The sequence below is a fragment of the Marmota marmota genome, unplaced genomic scaffold, assembly GCF_001458135.2.
Source record: "Marmota marmota marmota unplaced genomic scaffold, marMar, whole genome shotgun sequence".
NCBI classification, from domain to species: Eukaryota; Metazoa; Chordata; class Mammalia; order Rodentia; family Sciuridae; genus Marmota; species Marmota marmota.
In genome coordinates, this window is record NW_026000196.1 from 3,240,860 (window position 1) to 3,263,087 (window position 22,228).

At 38.9% G+C, this 22,228-nt stretch overlaps 1 protein-coding gene across 1 annotated transcript; it reads right to left on the minus strand.

Moving 5' to 3' along the window:
- Window positions 1–1,013: 1,013 nt before the first annotated feature.
- On the minus strand, window positions 1,014–21,903 carry Whamm (WASP homolog associated with actin, golgi membranes and microtubules). Its single transcript, XM_015493015.2, is given in 12 exon segments — window positions 1,014–1,979; window positions 4,009–4,189; window positions 4,191–4,508; window positions 6,884–6,979; window positions 7,227–7,313; window positions 8,827–9,014; window positions 11,548–11,713; window positions 13,191–13,360; window positions 14,576–14,726; window positions 17,604–17,777; window positions 21,188–21,528; window positions 21,531–21,903. Coding segments are annotated over 12 exon segments (2,406 nt in total). The 5' UTR covers window positions 21,772–21,903; the 3' UTR covers window positions 1,014–1,686.
- Window positions 21,904–22,228: the final 325 nt, after the last annotated feature.

Here is a 22,228-nt window from a genome sequence, read left to right on the forward strand (position 1 = left end):
TTTTGAATATCAGATTCTTTTCAGAGGACTATTTTTATTTGATGCTGAGGTGGGCTTGCCAGCGGTGGGGAAGGAGGCCTGGGGCAAAGGCACCGGACCTGCCTTGGGGATTTGGAAATGAAGCCTGCAAGTAGCCAGCATGGAGCAATTCCCAGTAGAACACGTGGGAATCTGTGAGGGAGCACGTGGGAATCTGTGAGGGAGCTACAGTCCCCAGGGCCCGTGCACAGCCAGGGCTTGCTTCATCAGACACCAAAGCCATGTCAGGCCCAGTGTGGCAGAGACACATTCATGGATTTGAGTTCTAGGAACGTAGGACACATGACAGTCCCAAGGATAATCAGGAAGCAGCCACGCTGGAGGCTCTCTAATCAGGGTAGGGAGGCAGGTCCAGGTTGCAACTACTGAATAAGGACTCAGATGCCTCCCAACTGTATTGAGGCCCTTCAGGTTGGTATGGGCCAGAGTTAAGAAACCAGAAGCAGAAAAACCTTTGGTGTGTAATGGGACTTTTCTCTAGCTTCATCCTATTCTGTGGAAACCCAGGGTCATAGTCACAAACACAAGTAGAATGAGATTAGCAGTTACATTTGGGCAGTTTGAGATCATATATATATAGACTGCTTTGTGTGAGTCCCTTCCTCTCTCCTAATTTTTTGTTTTCCAGGGCTGGAGATTGAATCCAGGGATGCTCCATTACGGAGCCACATCCCCTGCCCTTTTTATTTTTTGAGACAAGGTCTTACTAAGTTGTCCAGGCTAGCCTTGAACTTGCAATCTTCCAGCCTCAGCCTCCTGTGTCTCTGGGATTACAGGCTTCCGCCACTGTACCTAGCTAATTTTAATACAAAGCAAGAAGGAGAAAAAGATTGTAGCCTAAGAGTTCAGTTCCTAAGAGGACCAACACTATTCTCCCACCATTATCTGAAACCCCCCAGGCAAGGAAGCAAGGAAGGCTTGGTTTTTACAGCAGTGAAGAGACTGTTTCCATTTCCTCATGACTGACACCAATGAATTATAAATAATTCTTTATTATGAGTTTACATAGTGCTTGACATATAAAATAAATTTTATTTAAGTATTTAAAATAGTTTCTGAATATAGAAGCAATTTACTCTTATTATTGCTAAAATAATATTCACATTCAAACCTTTTAAATGTGAGGAACCACTATGCTGTATGCACAGGAGAACAGTCAGTAGTAGTCTAATAGTGCTGTTTACCAGAGTAGTGTAAACTTCTTTCAGAATCAAGGAATGATTCTAGATTACCCATGGAGAAAAATATGTACTATTCTTTTAGGCCAGTGACGCTCACAATGGGTTTCTTATCTACTTATGGGTTGGTATGTAATGGTCACATGTGTGTTTCCCTTCTCAGTTTTAAAAGCCACAACACCAAATCCAAGTTGCAATGTCTCACCCAAAACCCCACTAATGTATATATATTTGGATCCTGGGGATTGACCCAGGGGTGCTCCACTACTGAGATACATTCCCAGCCCTTTATTTTTTACTTTGAAACAGGGTCTCTCTAAATTGCTGAGGCTGGCCTCAAACTTGCCATCCTCCTGCCTCAGCCTCCCGAGTTGCTGGGATTCCAGGTATGCGTCACTGCATCAGGCGCCTTGCTGATCTTTTCGGGTGTTGTGTGGCCCATCTACCTTTGTCAGACTTAGAGACATGCTTAATGGTCCCACTCGCTGGGGCTCTGCTCATCACTGTCTTCCTCTGAGTCAGCAGACACTCTCTTGATTCTTTGGAGTGCAGCTTTAATGCTCCTCTCTAGGTCACTGGTTGGCTTGTCGCTGAGGCCTGAGCCCAAGTCTGTGTGGACTTTCCTCAGTTTCACCCCTTGTCTTATGGCAGCCAGAATGTGCTCGTTGACTGACGTGCGGGGAGCAGGCGAAAAGGGCACTTCCGCTTTCTGGAGAGGGCTTCTGCTGTGCCTTAAGGAGGCCAACACTTCATCCATAGATCCTGAAATTGAGCAAACAGAGCAAGTGCTACATCAGTATCATGCTGCCAGAGCATTACTGTGCAAAAGCTAGGAAAAGCAGTTAATGCCATGATTCACACAAATAATCATCAGTCCATTAGACAAAGCCTTGGTTACCTGTTAGACCAATGATAAGCTCTCTGAATCCAGGATAGTTGTTCTGTTTGGTTGCTGTGGTGCTGGGATAGAACCCAGGGCCTTGCACATACTTGGTGAGTCTCTACCAACTGAGCTACTTCCCCAGCCCCAGGATATTTAATAGCTCATATTCTATCTTGACTACTTACTTTCCACTAACATCTTCAAAGCCCTAGCAATTTTCAGGAACAGTCATGTATACCTTTTGTTAGAATGACTGCTTTCAAGACACCCTAAAGAGAATTATGGATGCCTGGGGTGGAAATAATAAGACCCACTGTACCTGAGTTAGATCCCTCTAAATTTATCTCCTCCATTTCTCTTTCCACTTAGAAAATATCCTTTTTTTTTTTTTTTTAATGTACCCTGCTGTATTTCTCTAACTCCAGTCTTGGATATTAGTCATTGATGACTCATTCTGTGACAATGAAATGGGTAGGTTTCCACACACAGAAAGGCTTGAAATAAAATTCTAATCAGTGGCTCAATGAACAGAGAGGGGGTGGCCCTGGCACTGTTTTCTGTGTAGTGTTTAATTCCACCCACGTCACCCTGGAGTGGTTACATGCTCTATTTTTAAGGGTGTGAATACTGTCAAAACATACATTAGCTCAAAGATTCCAGATACTGGATAGAAGCGATTTTACACTCTGACACCCTGAGACCCTGAAAGGATAAAATATTTATCTCCTACTGGATGCAAGAGTAAGATGTGGCCATTAAATTAGACATCTTCCAGGTAGGCCTTCAAGATTAAGAGTCATTTCTAGTTGGCTGACAAGGGCTACTTCACTTTGGATTTAAACCTATAACTGATGACAGTTCCCCTCTGGGAGTAATAAGTTTCATAACCACAGTCATTTTCTGGCACTAATTCACACTTTCTTCTTATTCTCAATGTTTGAGTTGAATAGAGCCCCCACAACGTGAGAATTAAGCCTGAGCTAGAACAGGCACCCCCATCGACCTGCCTATACCCAAACTCTGACATAGGCACAGGCACACAAGTGCTCACTTTTCTTTCATGTGATGTTATCACAAACCTTGTGGAAAAGGGCCATTGGGTCTCCACCTGAGAGACTGACATTTTCAATTGTGCCTGGTGCCAGTAAGTGTACATAGTATTTTGCTAAGATTTATTGAACATACAAACCCTCCTAAAGCAGTAGGCGCCAAATCTGGGTACGTTTAAGCTGGTATCCTCAATAGTCTATGTATGAAGTCATGATTAGAATCATGGAGAACTACAGCCTTGTTAAACAAATTTTCAAATGTATTCAGTTTACTGTACTTGCTGACAAAAAGTGACCCACTTTTTCCCCACCAGTCATTCTACATTCTGGCTAATACACAATGCAATAGAATATAACAGAATAATGTGCAAGCAATATCCTTCTTAAAATGCAACAATTTAATCCTGTAAAGGCCTCAAATGCAACAGAAAATCTACAGTAAAGCAGTACTGAAAATTCAATGGCAGAAATCGGATACATACTAAAGTGTTAAGAAAACTAAAATATACTGTGTGTGTGTGTGTGTTGTGCTAGGGGTGAAACCCAGGGCCTTACACGTGCTAACTGATCTACCACTGAACTTCATCCCCAACCCCTGAATAGACTGATTCTTTAACAGCCTCAGAAATCCCAAGCCATATGATCAAAAGAGATGTTTTTTTCAGGCTAAGTTAGCATTTATCAAACTCGGGTTGTACAAACTACAGTGAAAGACTAATATTCAAGTCAACAGATACTAGAATATTTTAAGACTAGAGAATTCTGAAATATATTTATTTGAAGATGGTAGCTTCTAAAGCTAGAATGCTTCGGCAGCTTAACAACCCCTGGGAGTAGGGACAGAATTCCAGCAGGTTACCTGGGCATTGAAAACTTTCCGAGGAATTGGGTGGTCTCTCAGCAGGTGACCCACACACTAGAGAACGTGGCTGATCATCTTTTACCCAAGTTCCAAGACCTAAGTTCTGATGATTGGCAGCTTGAGAAGAGGCCAGAGCAGAAAGAGGTGGAGGGAGAGGTGGTGGGGGTGGGGGGGAAGGAAGGAGGAGGAGGAGGAGGAGGAGGTTGTTGTGGTGGTGGGGACAATGACAGCTCTTCACTGGATTTTAAGTGTGTTCGGTCACCAACTGGAACAAAAATCTGGACAGGGATATTTCTGTGATAGTCTTGATCCTTGGGGGTTTTCTCAGTATAAACGTCAGGTACGAGAGGAGCACTTCGGGCCTTCCCAGAGCACGGGGGAGCGACTGACACAAGCTGAGAAACTGGTGAGGACCTCTGCCGGGGAAGGTCAGCTGGCAGGTTTGGAGCCCCAGGTTCCAAGCAGGATGTCTGCTGTAAGGATTGAACTGAATATTTCTGAAAATAAAACATGGTTGCAAAAAATTTGACACAAATGCAGACTATCAACATGCTGAAACCATCTAAGAACAAATCTGTAAATAAACACTGACATATGCTTAGAGGACTCTAATTCACAATGGCTCCCCATCTTTTGTCTAGCCATCCTCGCTACTCAATCTATTCTTATGTGCTAAAAAAGAAGCATTTATATCCTTTGACCAAGTATTACCTTCTCTGTAATAAAATGAAGATATGAATGAATACATAGAGATTAAAAAATATTCATAATATTCTTAGCATGAAAAGTTAGGAGCTCTACATGCCAACAATAAGAAGTTAGTTGAAAATTATGTCAAATTTATTTAAAATAGTAAGCAGCCATGAAAAAGCAGAAATAGTACAAAGCCTGTGAAACACCTAAAAAAAAAAATTATGATATTGCATTAAATAAAAATAGCAGGATATAAAAATAATAGGTATTATGATTATAAACATTAGGGTAAAAGGTTTATGAAAAACACAGACATAAAAGAGAATATGGATATTTCTTAACTTTCAGGCTTAGACTAAATTTCATAATTAAAAAAAATTAACTTTGAAAAGTTCTGGTGTCTTAGGTATTCTTTTGATAAAGAAACATCTAATACTACAAAGAACTGTGGTGGGAAGGTTCCCTAAAGAAGGCACAGATTTGCCAATAAAACAAAATATGTAATACCAAGAAGCCATTAAAGTGAACTAGAGCAACATGAATAAATCTCAAAAACAGAATTGGAGCTAAAGAAACTGGCAAAAAATGCATACAATATGACACTTTTATTTATTTGTTTCAGTACTGGGATTGAACCCAAGGGGCTCTACCATTGAGTCACATCCCCAGTCCTTTATACTTTTTTACATTGAGACAAGGTCTCACTGAATGGCTGAGGCTGGCCTCCAACTTGGAATCTTCCTGCCTCAGCCTCCCGAGTTGATGAGATTACAGTCGTGTGCCACTGTGCCCAACAATACTATTAATGTAAACTGAAAACACACACATTGGGCAATTTATGATAAACTCAAAGTACTTCTCTCTTTCCCCACATTCTTCTTTCTCCAGGATAAACAGAAAGTAATGGCAACAAGCCCCAGACCTCAATGAGCTTTCATCATACAGTGACTCACATTAAGCTGAAGGAAACTAAATCTTCAAGATTCTTTCCCTCTGCATTTAAGCCACTCATTCTCTCCCACTCCATTAAAGCCTTCCTATCCACCCTATGCCAATGTACATCTCTGGTACAAGCTATCAAGAACCTCCCAATGAGGTCAGCCTGTTAGATTTTAACTCACTGTTCCAGTCTGTTGGGAGCTTAGGAGGCCTGAGTCTGCCATTGTAATCTCTCTACCCCTCGCATCTTTATATCATCCACTCGCATCTTTATATCATCCACATTTGAGAGGCTGATTTTCCATACTGCCATCCAACTTCCTGACCTGATGGAGTCAGGACCAAGCGGACAGAGTCACTGCCCTTGGATCCCTCCCAGCGGGTTCCATTCCCTGCATCGGTACCCTGGTGGTGGCAGGGACAGCCAGCTTCTCTCTACCTGGCTTCACAACCATCTGGGATTCCTGTAGCCCCCCTTCCGTTCATCCTTCCTACTGCGACTCAGGCCCTGATCTGGTACAATGTGAAATCAGGGTCTTTCTGAAGAGCAACGGGAGGAGGAGATCAGGTCTATTTTTTAGAGTCAATAAATTCAATTATATTCTTAAATAAGTTCTTATTTACTTTTTTAGTTTAAAAAAAAAAGTCATTCACTTTTAATAGAGCACTTTCACTACACTTAGGTCACAATGCTTCCTTGGTGACATTTTAAAGAATTCATCACAGCCAGGTGTGCTGGCTGGCACATGCCTGTAATCCCAGCAACCTGGGAAGCTGAGGCAAGAAGATCACAAGTTCAAGGCCAGCCTTGGCAACCTAGTGAGGTGCTAAGCAACTTAACAAGACTCTGTCTCAAAATAAAAAATCAAAAGGGCTGGAATGTAGTTCAGTGGCAAAGTGCCCCTGAGTCGAATTTATTACAAATGAGGGGGGAAAGGCCAGTTAAAATTGAGGGCAGTTAAATTACTTTCAATTTTCCCTGCTGGTCTGAATGAGTCCCAGTGGGCACGGCTAGCACCACTAGGAGGACCAGGGAGTAGGAACCCAACCATGTTGTGCTGTCAATGCACCAGTTGTTTTAGCAGGGCTTTGGAAACACTGATATGCCACAAATAATAGTATTTCTGGAGCATTTCATATTCTAAGTCATCTGTTCATAATACCTAAGACTTTTCTCCTAGGATAAGTGATCTGCATTTATTTTCCCCGAAAAAGTGAGATGATCATTTCTAGAACTTACCTCTTTATAGGCTCTTAATCGCTGGAGTGTTTTTTGGCGTTCTTGGTTTATCCACTCTTTTTTCTTTTGCTCCTCTTCTTTTATTTTGTCTCTTTTCTATATTTAAACAAATGTATGTATAAGGTGCTCAGAATTCTGATTATATGTCTTGAAACACAAGCAAGATGGGTCTTGACAAAGAAAGGGGCTGTGACTCAACGTTACCCACCCACCGTGTCTGTACCCAGCTGCAAGATGGGAGGAACGAGGGCTGCGCATCTAGGCAACAAAGCCCGGGTTCCCACACGTACAGGCCACAGCATAACATCATGCAAATACAAAACATTTTCTTTCAGCTACTCACCATTTGAATACTATGATGCTGATGAAAATATCTTGTACTTTCTTCAGCCTGTTGCAATCTGAGCCGATGGTTTTCTTTGCACTGATCCTAATGGAATAATATACATCACCTACATGGTTTTTAATATTACCATGGCTGTGGCATAAAAGGTTAAAAGACAAAAGCATTGCATCTGGACTACAGTGTAAGGCATTCATTAATATTAGCTTCTGGTGTGTCTCAACGGTATTGCCATCGCTACTCGTGTGAGAAGGGCTAATTGGCCGCTTACATGAATAATTTGTTCCCAGGAGAGAGCCTTGAAAGATGAACAAGTGATCCTCCAACAATGAGGGGGCATACAAACAGGCAATTTCCATTTCTTTTTCTTTTCTTTCTTTTTTTTTTTTTTGGTGCATTATAATTGTACATAACAGTGAGTTTTGTTGTTCCATATTAAAAAATACACATAATTTGGTCAGCTTTGTTCTCTAGTACCTTCCTTTTCTCTCCCCTGGTCGACTTCATCTAATCTACTGTTATCCCTTTTATTTTCACAAGATCCTCCATTACCACCCTTCCCCCCCACCCTTTTCCTCTCTAGCTTCTACATAAGGGAGAACATATTCAACACTTTCTGAGTCTGGCTGTTTCACTTCATGATAGTCTCCATTTCCATCCATTTACCACAGATGCCATAATTTCACTCTTCTTTATGGCTGAGTAAAACTCCATTATGTAGATACCACATTTTCTTTATCCATTCCTCTGTTGACTGGCACCTAGACTAGTTTCAACTTGGTTATTATGAATTATACTGCTATAAACAGTGGTATGCAAGTATCCCTGCAGATGCTGACTTTAATTCTTTTGGATAAATACTGAGGCGTTAGCTGGGTCATGTGCTAGTTACATTCTTAGTCTTTTGAGGAACCTCCAAACTGATTTCCATAATCACTACACCTAAAAAATTATTTTTAAAACTATATCTCACCTATGTCTAACCATTAATGTATTAATGCACATGTGGAAAATAATATAATGATAATACTAACATTTATTGACTATGTCTTAGGTCCCAGCCTCAGTGCCAAGCACTTTATATGCCTTATAACATTTTATTCTCATAATAACCATGAAATAGAGGAGCTTTCTTTTCTGAATCTCTTTATGTTATTATTTTAGTAATCATGCAGTTTTTAAAAATTAAGAAATAACCACTAGCAAATATAAGGTCGATGAGCTGAATATTGCATATGTGATTGATTTTTTTGTAATGCATAATTTATAATAAAATATATTTTAGAATTTGCTACAACTGATTATTAGAAATCCTAGCATTATTTTAAAAACAGCTGTATATACAGTGGGCATTCAACAAATGATTGTTGAATGAGTGAATTACAATCTGGAGATTATGATAAATGCTTAAATCCCCAAAGAAACAATTTAAAAAAAAATAATATTTAAAATATATTTGATGGGAGCCACTGTTATCTACAAACACAAAAATTAATCACTGTTTGGTTAAAAAAAAAGTCTTATTTTTCAATATCTCTCTCTCTTTTATAAAATAAGAAATCCCTGGAAGAGAAGAGAAAAATCCAGCTAGGGTACCTACCTTTCTGTTCCTGAGCGAGGCTCTCCTGGCACAGATCCTGCCCCGTTTGGCCTCCAGCTTCTGGCACTGCAAGCTGAGTTCTTTCACCTCCAAGTTCCCACCATGCTGCAGGTCGGCTACATGATCCATACATTTAAGTTCCTCTGGACTTTCACACGGGTCGTAATAGACAACTTCATCCTGTTTCTCTAAAATGTATTAATGATTTTCTTGAAACATATTTTGCTATAAAAAAAATAATGCATAGGGGCTAGGGATATAGCTCAGTTGGTAGAGTGCCTGCCTCGCATGCACAAGGCCTTGGGTTCAATCCCCAGCATCACCCCAAAACAAAACAAAACAAAACAAAACCAGCATCAGCAACAGCGAGGCACTAAGTTTAAAAAAATAATGCATAGTTTTTTAATGTTAGCAAAGATTACTTATAATTTTATTATGGGGGAAAATCACTATTACCATTTATGTACATATATACACATACCACATGTATTTAGACATGTCAACAGAGTTCTAAGAAAACATTTTCCATGTGTTAGAAATAAAATTTTAATGGCAACATAGTTTTCTCTAATTTAAGATATTCTCTGTTGTAAGAACATTTTATCATTCCATTATTATCTACTTCTGTGATGAACATCTCTGTGCGTGAATCTTTGTGTATATTATAGTCATAAAACATGAAGAAATAGAGTAATAAGGGGTAGAGCATTTGCCTAGCACTTCCTTAACTGACAAATATTCAAAACTCTTGATACCTCCTGCCAAACTGCCCTCCAGAAAGGAAAGTTATACTGGCAGCACACCAGAAAGTTGCCTTATTTTTATTTAATCTTGATTACATATTGATGTTTTAAAATGTATGCTTAATATATATAACAAATCCAAATCCTACAGAATTGCATTAAATAAAAGGTGATTTTTTTTCTTTTCCCCAAACCTACTGAGTACCATTCCCAGATGAAGACATTATATATAATTTAGTTTACATCCTTCCAGATTAACTTTTTTTTAAATAGACATTTTTACTAAATATGTAAAATGCTTATAACTTGAAAGTACTGCAAAAATTTTTGAATACCTAGGATTAAACTATATGTTCAGAATGTACATGAAGAAAATTATTAAACTTGGAGGACCTTTAGGGGAAAAAAGATTTTTAAAAACAAAGAGACATACCATGATCTTGAGTGGGAAGAATCAAAATTGGAAAGATTTACAGTTCTCCCCAAAGTAATGTCTAATTTTAAGCATCATCCCAAAAATTCCAGTGAGTTTTTGGTTGTTTTTGTTTTGTTTTATTTAACTTCCCACAGTGATTATAAAGTTTATCTGGAAGAATAAAGAAGTGAAAATAGTCAAAAAACTTGTGAGGGATTAATAAGGGGTGCTTGCCCTACCAGATGTTAAAAAGGTGGGAAGACACTCACAAGTCAGTATAGGACAGTAAAAACTCACAAACAATTCAAAGTCAATCTAATGATTCTGGATATGAGACACAGCCATTCAAATCACTGGGGGAAAATGTTTTTAAAATTAGTGATTGGAACCAAGAATATGAGGAGCAAATTAAATTCCTAATTGTTTGACAAACAATTGAATAATATCCTTAATATGGAAAATAAATATTTGGAAGGAAAATGAGCAAAGATCATGACTGGGAAGTTCATAAAATAAATATAAATGGCCCACAAACTTTTTTAAAAATTGTATTTGGTATGACTTATAATTAAATAAATTAAAATTAGAAGATGCCATTTTTTCTACAAAGTAACCAAAAATGTCAAAGGATGGCATGAGTATGGAAAAGCAAAGACTCTCATACCTCTGCTGACAAGAGCTTCATTTTGTATAATCTCTCTAGAGGGGCACTGTGTACATGCAATTTAGAAATCAGAAAATAGTATGTTCAGGATCTACATGAAGAAAATTATTAAACCAGGAGGAACTTCCAGTTTGCAAACATTGTTATCATGTTGTTTTAACAGAAATGTTTTAAGATATAAAATACAAAATGTCCTTAACCCAATAATTCTATCTTTAGAAATTTATTTCTAGGAAATAATTTATCCTACATATAGATATATGTGTAAAAAAGAATTCTCTGCTAATCTGCTAATTGAGACAGTGAAAAACTGGAAATCACAGTATATCTATACAATGGAATACTATGCAGCCATTAAAATTCTGATGTTTTTATTACTTACTGAAATGAAAAGATGGTTATTATATATTAAATGAAAAAGATGTTACCGAATAGTTTATGTAGTTTTACCTTAAAAATTGATATTCATTTATGTACATCTGACATATTAAAAAGGCTACAAAGTTTACAAATATACCACTAAGTATCTCTAAAAAATGGGCTTGGGGTTCTTCCTTCTTTAACAATAAATATATGTGTGTGTGTATGTGTGTGTGTGTGTGTGTGTTTGGTACCAGGTATTGAACCCAGGGGCACTTAACCACTGAGCCACATCCCCAGTCCTTTTTTATATTTTATTTAGACATAAAGTCTCACTGAGTTGCTAAGGTTGGCTTTGAACTTGGGATCCTCTCACCTCAGCCTCCTGAGCCAGTGGGATAAATATATTATTTTAATAATAAAAACATGGAAAGGAAACTAAGAAATTTCAACAGGTGTTACAGAAAATTGATATTATTTTTATATTTCTTCAAGTGTGTAATTTAAACATTTTGATCTTATATAAAATATAAATTTACCTTTTATAAGTCTTTTAATAGAGTTCAGCTGTGTAGTAAGAAGTATTTCTTCATTTTTTAATATCTCAAATTTAACCTCATATAGTTCCAATTGAATTTCATAATATTGTATTTCTAATTCATCTACAACATGTATATTTTTTTCTTGTTCTGGAAGATCTTCCACCTTGTTATTATTGAAAAAAGAAGAACAAGTTAAAATAAAATAATTAGTGTGTTAAAAGCAAATTTTAGGTCTGGGTTGTAGCTCAGCGGTAGAGCACTTGCCTAACATATGTGAGGCACTGGGTTCGATCCTCAGTACCATGTTAAATAAATAAATAAATAAATAAATAAAGGTATTGTGTCCAACTATAACTTAAAAATACATTTTAAAAATAAATAAATAATATAAAGGTATTGTGTCCATCTACAACTAAAAAAAATTTTTTTTTAAAGTAAATTTTAGAGGCATTCCAGGTATTTTCTCACTTATTTAGTACTAAAGTGTAAAAAGCACACTGGAAAAAGAAACATTTTTCCATTTCATCTAGTCAGATAAAATTTCCTTATTCAACGTTCATTATAGACACTTTATCTTATCTTTGAAACATGAAAATGTTTAGGTTCTGAGGAAAATAAATAGCAATGAGGCACTATATGAACTATCTTTCCACTCCTCATTTGTATGGTTTTGTTGTTGATGTTGTTGTTTTTAGTTGTAAATGGACACAATACCTTTCTTTTATTTATCTGTTTTTTTGTGGTGCTGAGGATAGAACCTAGGGCCCCACACGTGCTAGACAAGCACTCTACCACTGAGCTACAACCCCAGCCCAGGGTTTAGTGCTCTTTTAGTACTTTCTTTCTCACTCCACGGACACACATTGAGGAAAGTACATGAGACTACACAGCAAGAAGTTGGCTGTCCACAAGCCAGAAAGAGGGCCCTCATCAGACACTGAATCTGAAGATACCTAACCTTGAACTTCCAGCCTCCAGAACTGTAAAAAATAAATTTGTGTTGTGTTAACCACCTGTTTATGGTATTTCCTTATAAAAGTCTGGGATGACAAAGGTATTTACAATGTTCTGTTTTAAAGTCCTAAGATCACAGAAAAAAACTTCACCCTTGGATGAAGCATCTCTTTAATTATTCTAAAGATATATTGGGGTCAGGCATGATAGCACATACCTATAATCCCAGCGACTAGGGAAGTAAGACAGGAAGACTGCAAATTCAAGGCCAGCCTTAGCAATTCAGCAAGACCTGATCTCGAAATAAAAAATAAAAAGGGCTGGGGATGTAGCTCAATGGTAGAGTACCTGCTTAGCACGTGTGAAGAAGCCCTGGGTCCAGTCTCTAGCACTACCAAAAAAAAAAAAAAATACTGAAAATATTGCTGGGTTGATTGTAGAGTAGAAGACTGCCCACTTCAATATTGCAGTCAGTGTCATTATAAATCCTACAATAAAATATCTCAGAAATATCTTGATCAAAGGGAAAGTTTATGGTCAACCTTCCATAAGTCTCTAAAGTCTTATCTACTAGAAGATGATATTTGGAATAAGAAAAGAACTGCATTAACAATACCCAGATAGAAAGATGCTATCTAAAATAAAAGTATATTTTAAAAACAAAGTTATATTTATCTTTATCTTACCTTTCTCTGAATTTGCGCTCTTTTGTGATTTAAACACAGCTCTTTGGCTCTCATGAGTTGCAGGGTCTCTCGAGCTAGCATGAGCTTGAGTTTTTCTAATCTGGGAGTGGCTGTGGCCCAGGCAGCCTGGCCAAATCTCCTCCCATCCTGTTCCATTTGTTTCTGCATTCCTATTGGATTATAATTAATAAAATAAAATTACAACTCATTAAAAGGAGCAAAATTTATTCTGAGCTAATTCTTTGTTTATTGTTTTCCATTATTATATGTAAACCATCCTTTTTAAGAAATTTTGTTTTAATAATTTTTTATTATCACAAAAGTAATATGTGGTCATTGATAGAAAAGTCCAGGTATTTCATTAAAAAGAAAAAAAAAATAGTAGCTCATGATTTACCTAGCTGAAGCAATTGCTTCTTACACTTTGGTACATATCTGTCCAGACTTTTTCTGTGTCTACCTAGACAGACAAACAGGCCTATAAAGATAATCTGACTAAAAGAAACTACAATCACCATTGTGCTTTATATTTTTTTTTTCACTTAATATATTGGGGATTTTTGTAGTTCATTTAAAAAGATATAGAGGGCTGGGGTTGTGGCTCAGTGGCAGAGCGCTTGCCTTGCACATGTGAGGCACTGGATTCGATCCTCAGCACCATATAAAAAAATGAATAAACAAAATAAAGATATTGTGTCCATGTATAACTAAAAATATTTTTAAAACAGATATAGAGAATTGTGCTTAATAGCTCTATAGTTCTCTGTTTTACAAATGTATTATATCTTATCAAACTGATTGACAGACATGAGGTTGTTTCCTGTCTGGGGCTATGATCAACAACAGTGTAAGATTAGACAAAAGTTGTTTGCTCCACCCCCAAGCATTCTGGTGTCTGACCCCTCCTGCCGAGCATTCTCCCTCCCACTGCACTCTCTGCCATCCAGCCCCTGGGCTTTCTTTAAGCCCCTCATATCTGCCAGGTGCCATCAAGCCAGAGAGCCTTTTGCAAATGCTATTCCATCCAGCACACTCTTTTGCCCTCTCAATTTCCATGAGCCCGTCAGATGTCTGGGCACACATTACTTCTCACAGGACTCTGGTGACCACCCTGATCAAACCCAGTTTCTCTCCCATAGGCTTTCAAAACCCCGTGTTTCTCTTCTCCCTGACCCTTATTGCCACTGCCATTTTCCATGTGCTGAATGAATATATAATGAAATGAACATTTCTCTCCCTTCACCAGACTGTGTGGTGTCTGTTTATGATTATCTTATATAATTCCCAATACCTAGGAAACACAGGTATTATTAGGAGGCACTCAACTTTTTTTAATAGTATGAAAATTAGCTTAGTATAGCATGTTTTTTTTTTTTTATTATCACCTGCTAATGCTTTTACTGTTTCCTTAAAATAATTCACAGTGATCTCCTGAATAGAGACAATAGCTTCTTCAGCACGTCTGCTCCATTCTTTGGCTTCCTTCTGCAGGGCAACTACCCTTTTGGGACCCAGATTATCCTCATCCAGGGACTTCTACAGAGAGCAGAGATAACAGTAGTGTACAGCCATTAGCAATTTAAAAGGAGACTTATTGTCTTATCTACTTTCACTACTACTACTTAGTCAATTAAATTTCCATTCATTCAGCAATCCTTTATTGAGGATGAGCATGGCTCTAAGCTGGGCACCACCTGGAAGACAAAGGGGTACTCTGAGGCATAAAGGGAAAAAAAACCCACTTTCACTTTACATTACTAGAATAACTTTTCTTGGAGAGGAATGCTGTAAAGTTATGATTCTCTCTATTAAAAATAATACACAGTTGCTTAAATGGGATCTGTACTAAGCACGCAGCAGAGTCTGATCCACAGCACTCCAGTGTTAGCTGTTTCTATGGTTTCTTTTAGGGACATGACAATTAGCTTTTCAGGACTATTGTTCTTTTCTATGGGAAAAAATACAATCACCTAAAAAACAATAAACTCTGTATACTCCTGATTATGACATGTATTCCTGTGAACTGAATGTTTGTGTCCACCCCTAAAGTTATATACTGAGGCCTAAATCCCCAATGTTATGGTACAAGGAGGCGGGCCTATGGGAGGTAATTAGTCATGAGGGTGGAGCACTCACAATCGGGATTAATACCCTTATAAAAAGAACAGAAGACAAGAAATCCCTCTCTTTCTTCACCATGTGAAGGTACAGCAAGACAACCATCTATAAACTAGGAAGTGAGCTATCATTGCAAACCAGATCTGCCAGCATCTTGATTTTGGATTTTCCAGCCTCCAGAACTATGAGGGGAAAAAAAATTCTATTGCTTTATAAACCACCCAGTTTACAATATATTGTTACAATAGCCTGAACTAAGACATCCAGCATTCAATTTTCTGTCTACAAAGCATTATTTGCTGATATCATATATATAGGATAACCATCAGAGAAATGCAAATCAAAGCTACAGGGGGGAGCTGGGGATGTAGCTCAGTGTGGAGCACTTACCCCACATGTGTGAGGTCCTGAGTTTGATCTACACACACACACACACTATAATGAAATCACTTCACACCCACTAGGATGGCTATAATCAATGAGAATATCAATAACAAGTGTTGACGATAATGTGAACACACTGGAACCCTCATTTATGCTGGTCAGAATATAAAATATACTTGCTTTAGAAAACAGACCAGCAGTCCTTCAAAAGTTTAGGCATTAAATGACCATGTGTCCCAGCAATTCCACTCCTCAGGACATACACAAAAGAAATAAAAGCATATGTCTACACAGAAACTTGTACACAAATGTTCATAGCAGCATTATTCATAATAGCCAAAAAAAGTAGAAATAACTCAAATGTCCATCAACTGCTAATGGATAAGTAAAATGTGGTGTTTCCTTCTAATGAATATTATTCACAATAAAAGAAATGAAGTCCTGAGACATGCTACAGTGTAGGTGAACCAAGAGAACACTGTGCCAGGTAAAGCAAGCCAGTCATGATTCTGTTTACGTGAAATGTCTAGAAAAGAAAAATCCACAGAGACAAAAAGTAGATTAGTGATTGTCTAAGGTTGGTGTGAAATGGGAATGACTGCTAGTAGAAACATGGTTTGGGGGGAGTTAAAAAATGTTCTGGAATTAGTAGTGGTGGTTGTACAACTCTGAATACACTAAAAACCATTGAACTGTACACTTTACATGTACAGTCTATGAATTTATCTCAACAATCCTGTTACTTAAAACACACACACACACACACACACACACGGCAGTAAAGACTCTCCAAACAACAGCCTTTCAAAATAATGAACAGAACAACTTTATCTTCAAGTTATAGTGACATGAGCTTCATCTAAATGAAATACCATTTTTATAATACAAAAACCTGGCAGAGGTCATGAGAGTACATATGGAAAGATGGCCCAGTGCAGGGGGCAGAAATCAAGAAAACTCTCTGATGTCTTCTGATTCTAGTTGATGAGATCCAAGGCAAGCTGCTTACTTCCTCTGGATTCTAGATTCATTTGCACCTCTGGGATGCAACAGTAATAATAATATCTTTTCTAAATAGGAAAAGTGAAATCAGTGATGACAGCCTTAATAAAGTTTAAGTTACTGAATTACAATCTAGGACCCTGCTGCTTAAATTTCATACTATTTCTAATAAATCGCCAGGTGTCCTTAGAGGTGAAAAATAAGCTGAATAAGTAAATAAACATCACATCAAAAATAATAAATCAAGCAGGACATGGTAGCAAACACTACAGTCCTAGCTACTCAGGAGGCTTATGCAAGAGGATCACTTGATCCAGAAGTTCAAAGATAACCTGGGCAACAGGCTAGCCTTTTCATTTCACTTCAAAAAATGAAATAAAAAGCCTATGTATCAGCAGAACAAGTGTTTAACCCTTTAAAATTTATAGTTTTTAAGGTGTTGAGAAGATGACCAATGTAAATGTCTTCATTTAAAAAAATTTTTAAAATTCTTTTTAGTTATACATGAGAGTAGAATGTATTTTGACATATCATACATACATGGAATATAACTGCCCAATATTGTGGTTGTATATCATGTGGAGTTACACTGGTTGTATATTCATATATGAAAATAGGAAAGTTATGTCTGTTCATTTAGAGGTTTTTTCCCATTAAATGCCTTCATTTTTAATCAATATTTTCTCTTTTTTTTTAATTGGTGCTAAAGAGCAAATCCAGAACCTCTGAGCTAAATCCCCAGCCCCAATTTTTAAAATTAATTTTAAATATAAATTCAATAAAGCTATAATATCATTAAATACAAGATGAACCCAAAGAAAGTAAAATACAGATGGAAACTTAAGTGTGACTAAAAATATATATACGACAGATAGATATCTGATAAAATAAAAATATAAGGAAACATACCAAAATACCAAGCTTACATAAAGTTGCAACTTCCCGCATGTCCCTGAATGGCTGCAGTAAATACTGGAAGAACATGGTTGCCATAGTAACCAATTCCTGATAAGCTTCATCTTCCTCTTGATAAATTTTCATCAATGATACCATGTTGTTGGCTTTTTCATGTCCTTGAAGAACCTAGAAGCCAAAACATAAATAAAGCTCAAATCTGCACATTATTTATAAAATCATACCAAACAAAATTAAATAAAAGAAAGCTAATGTTGTCAACTTGAATACATTTTTTTTTATACTGGGAATTGAACCCAGGGGTGCTTCACCACTGAGTCACATCCCAGCCCATTTGTATTTTTATTTTCAGACACTCAATTTCAAGTGTCTAAGTTGCAAAGGGTCTTGCTAAGTTGCCGAGGCTGGCCTCAAACTTGCAATCCTCCCGTCTCAGCCTCCTGAGCTGTTGGGATCACAGGCATGGGCCACCATGTTATTGTCCTCCAATCAAAATGCCCAAGAAAACAAATGTGGTTAAATAAATTATTGTATATCCACAGCAGAATATTATTACTGTAGTCTTTCAACACTGTTTTTTTGAAGACTGCTTAATAATATGAGGATTTTGTAATTTTTTTTTTAGTTGTAGATAACACAATGCCTCCATTTTGCTTATTTATTTTTATGTGGTGCTGAGGATTAAACCCAGTGCCTCACACATGCTAGGCAAGTGCTCTACTGCTGAGCCACAGCCCCAGCCTGGATTTTGTAATATTTAATGAGGGAAAAGCAAAGGACAAATTAAAAAAAAAAATTAGTTGTAGATGGACACAATACCTTTATTTTGTTTATTTATTTTTTTAACATGGTGCTAAGGATCAAACACAGTGCCTCACACATGCAAGGCATGTTAATAGCATTTATCTCCAAGACCAATATTATGGATATTTTTTCATTTAACTCTTCTAACTAAAGGTTTGGTGAGATCATAACTCCTTTTTTCAAAGCTCATAAAGACATTCTAGAGACGTCATCAAGTACTTCTTCAGCAAGTTGAGTCTCTTAATTCCCCAAAGTAAATATTCCATGAAACCACCCACAAAGTAGACTTATTCAGGGAGCCTCAACTATGGCTCTAGTCTCTGCTAAGCATTGTTTCTGATACAGAGCACCAAGCAATTTGTAATCCAGGTGAACTCATTTGGAAATGATCTTTCCCCCAAAAGAGAAAAAATAAAATCAAGTAATGGTACAGATTTGTTTTCAACCAATATATATATTTTTTAATGTTGTTGATGGACCTTTATTTTATTTACTTATTTATTTGTGGTGCTGAGAATCGAACCCAGTGCCTCTTACATGCTAGGCAAGCACTTTACCACTGAGCCACAACCCCAGCCCCTCAACCAATACTTTTTTTTTTGTTTTTCTTTTTTAGTATATTTTGATCCAGGGGCTCTGTTTGGCCACTGAACCATATCCCCAGCCATCTTTTATTTTTGAGACAGGGTCTTGCTAAGTTACTTAGGGCCCTGCTAGATTGCTGAGGCTGGCTTTAAACTTGCAATCCTCCTGCCTCAGCCTCCCAAGCTGCTGGGATTACAGGCATGCACCAACGCACCCAGCTCAACCAACACATTTTAAAATTCTTCAATTTCCATCTTTCTACTTAAGAATAATCTGACCTAATCTCAACTGTAGTTTTATCCAGGTAACAACAGTAACATTTAAAAAAACTTTTCCCTCGCCAAGATTAAAACACACAGATGCAAAGATTAAAAACTGAAAATTTTCAGCCTTATTCCTTAAGACTATTAAGGAAAAAATTCCAGAGTCAAACATTTAGCTAAATTTTGTAGATACTAGCAATATTATCAACTGGTTTAATTCTAGAATCAATTGCTTTTTTATTCTAAATAAGATTACATACACTTCCATGGACATGATAGGTTTTTAAATTTTCACCCCTCTACCCTATTTTTAAGTTCCAGGTAAACAGGTGCATTACAGTAGTGTGAGCACCTAGCTCAACAGTATGAACTACACTAGTATTATATAACATCCCTGAATAAACTTCAATTTGGGAAAAGTGTAACTTTTATGTAGATATAATAATATCTATATAATATATAAATGCTGGAATTTAAGGAGAAAACACTTCTGAGAAATCAAGTGTCTGAAAAACAAGTCTGTTTGATATGAAATGATCAAGCTGAAGATTAAAAGCAGACTGGCATGAAATTCCCCTGGTTTCTTCATATTACAATGTAGAATCAAGGTGGGTTTGGTGGCCCACACTCCTAATCCCAGCTAAGATAAGCCTGGGCAATTCGGTGAGACAAACCCTCAGCAACTTGGTAAGATCCTGTCTGAATTTCTTTTTAAATAAATAATTAATTTAAAAGGGCTGGAATACAGTTCAGTGGTACAGTACTCCTGAGTTCAATCCCCAGTACAGGGCAGGGGGAGTAAAATCAACACATGCTTTGTAGGTGTGTTGATAGCTACACATAAAACCCACAGTATAAAATGATCCCACTAAACTCCATTTATAAAACCATTTTAGTTTTGAAAGTTCATCCTAAATTTAGCTTTAAGGAATATACAGTAATTAAGATTTTGCAATATGCTGGAATTCTTCTCTTACACCTTCCCTTCCTCAAAGCAATTTACAGAAAAATCATTCAGGTTAATATCAGGTTAATAATGTCCAATAATGAGAAAAGGTAAGAGGGGATGTACGGGGCACCAAACCTTGGCTTTCCTTAAATAAATTGTTGCTACTGAAGTCATAATTTCTCCTAATCTTTTTATTCACTGAAAAAATTAATTTTTCTCTCAAATTGCCTGGGGCGGAAGCACTCCTGTTGTTATCATTCTAAACTGATGAATAAAGTGCACTTCCTGTGGGGTTTCCACTTAATCGTCTTTGTTACTTAAAAAACTAAATACCTATTTCCTTAGTAAATTCATCCTCTAAAACATCTTGTCTCTATTCTTGGTGTTCCCTAGAGAATCTACAATTGCTTATATTTAGTCCATGCTATTATTTCCTACAGGTTATGGATTATTTTCCGGTGTGTGTTTGGTTTGTACCCGGGATTGAATCCAGAGGCGCTTAACCACTGAGCCACATCCCAGCCCTTTCAAAAAATATTTTATTTCAAGACAGGGTCTCACTGAGTTGCTTAGGACCTCGAGAAATTGCTGAGGCTGGCTTTGAACTCCCAATCCTCCTGCCTCAGCCTCCCAAGGATAGACGGCCACGGCAACCAGTTATTTTCAGTTTTGCTTTCAGTATTTCTGGGCTTTCCTGGTTACAACATCCTGCTCTGCCAGTATCTTCGGGAGAAAGGTTAAGGGCCTGCCCTAGCCCTAACTGCAAATAAACTTTGACCTAACAGAATGAGCCATCTCTCTCTAGGCCTTAATTCGAGGTCCCTCCGAGTTTCTCCCAGCTGCCCCACACAGGCGCGGGTGACCCTGCGCCTTTCTCTGCACGCGCGGAGGGCAGTCTTTGCGTCCCCCCAGCCGGCAAATCCTCTAAAAGGTCCCGCGCAGCCAAAGCCGACCGGCGGAGCGGACGCCGCGCATACCTGGTGCAGCCGCGCTCCCGCCTCGGCCCGCCGCGCGCGCAAGGCCCGCTCCCGGAGCTCGTGCGGGCTCTCGCAGTCGGCCGCGCCGCTTTCCGCGGGGAAGAGCGCGTCGCGCACGGTGACACCGCCGCAGCCGTCGGCCGCTTCAGCCAGATAGCGCTCCAGTTGCCCGCAGAGCTCCAGTAGCGCCGTCTCTCCGAGGCCAACGCGCACCGGCCACACTAGCGCCCACAGCCCGCGCCCGCGGTCCCCGGCCCCGCAGCCAGCCACGTCCAGCTCGGGCGGTAGCTGTGGGAAGCTGCGTTCCAGGGGCGGCCACAGCGCCGCCAGCTGCCGGTGCGCCCGCGGAACCCCGCGGCCGAGAGCAGGCCGGCCCAACTGGGCGCGGCCCCGGCAGGCTCCGGCGCGGTCCCTTCACGCCGCCGCCGCCGCTGCGCCGTGCGGTCGTGACAAGTCACAGCGAACTGGCCCTCCGCGTCGTTCCAGGCCACCAGGAAGCGCAACTGGTGCCGTTCGGGTGAGCTGAAGAGATCCTCGCGGAGTGGCACCCAGCCCTCCAGGCTGTCGGGCTGCTCGTCCTCCATGGCCCCGACGGTCAGCGTCCCGTGAGCGCTGCTCGCCTGGGCCGGGCATCGGTGCTCCTCCTACCACTGGACCGTCCAGGCCGGGACATCCTCCACTAGGCTCTAATCCGCGACAGCGTCCAGCTCTGCGTCCCACCCCCAGCCCGCAACTGATTGGCTGGGCGTCCAGGATTGGTTAGCTGACATAAGGGAGGGTCTGCGACAACCAATGAGAAGGTCAAAACATCTGCCTTTGACCCTGGCGGAACGAAATCAATTTAGCGGGAGCCTGGGAAATACTCTTGCCTCACTTTCTCCACCTTTGCACTTAACTGGAGTTGGGGAAATATTTGTTAAATGGACGAGCTAGGTCTGCCTCCTACACCAAAACTCAAACTTCCTGAAGACAGAGACACTGTTGCTTCCGTCTTCTGTCATCAAGTCCTTTTGGAATATGGGCACAAATGTGGTGGGGTGC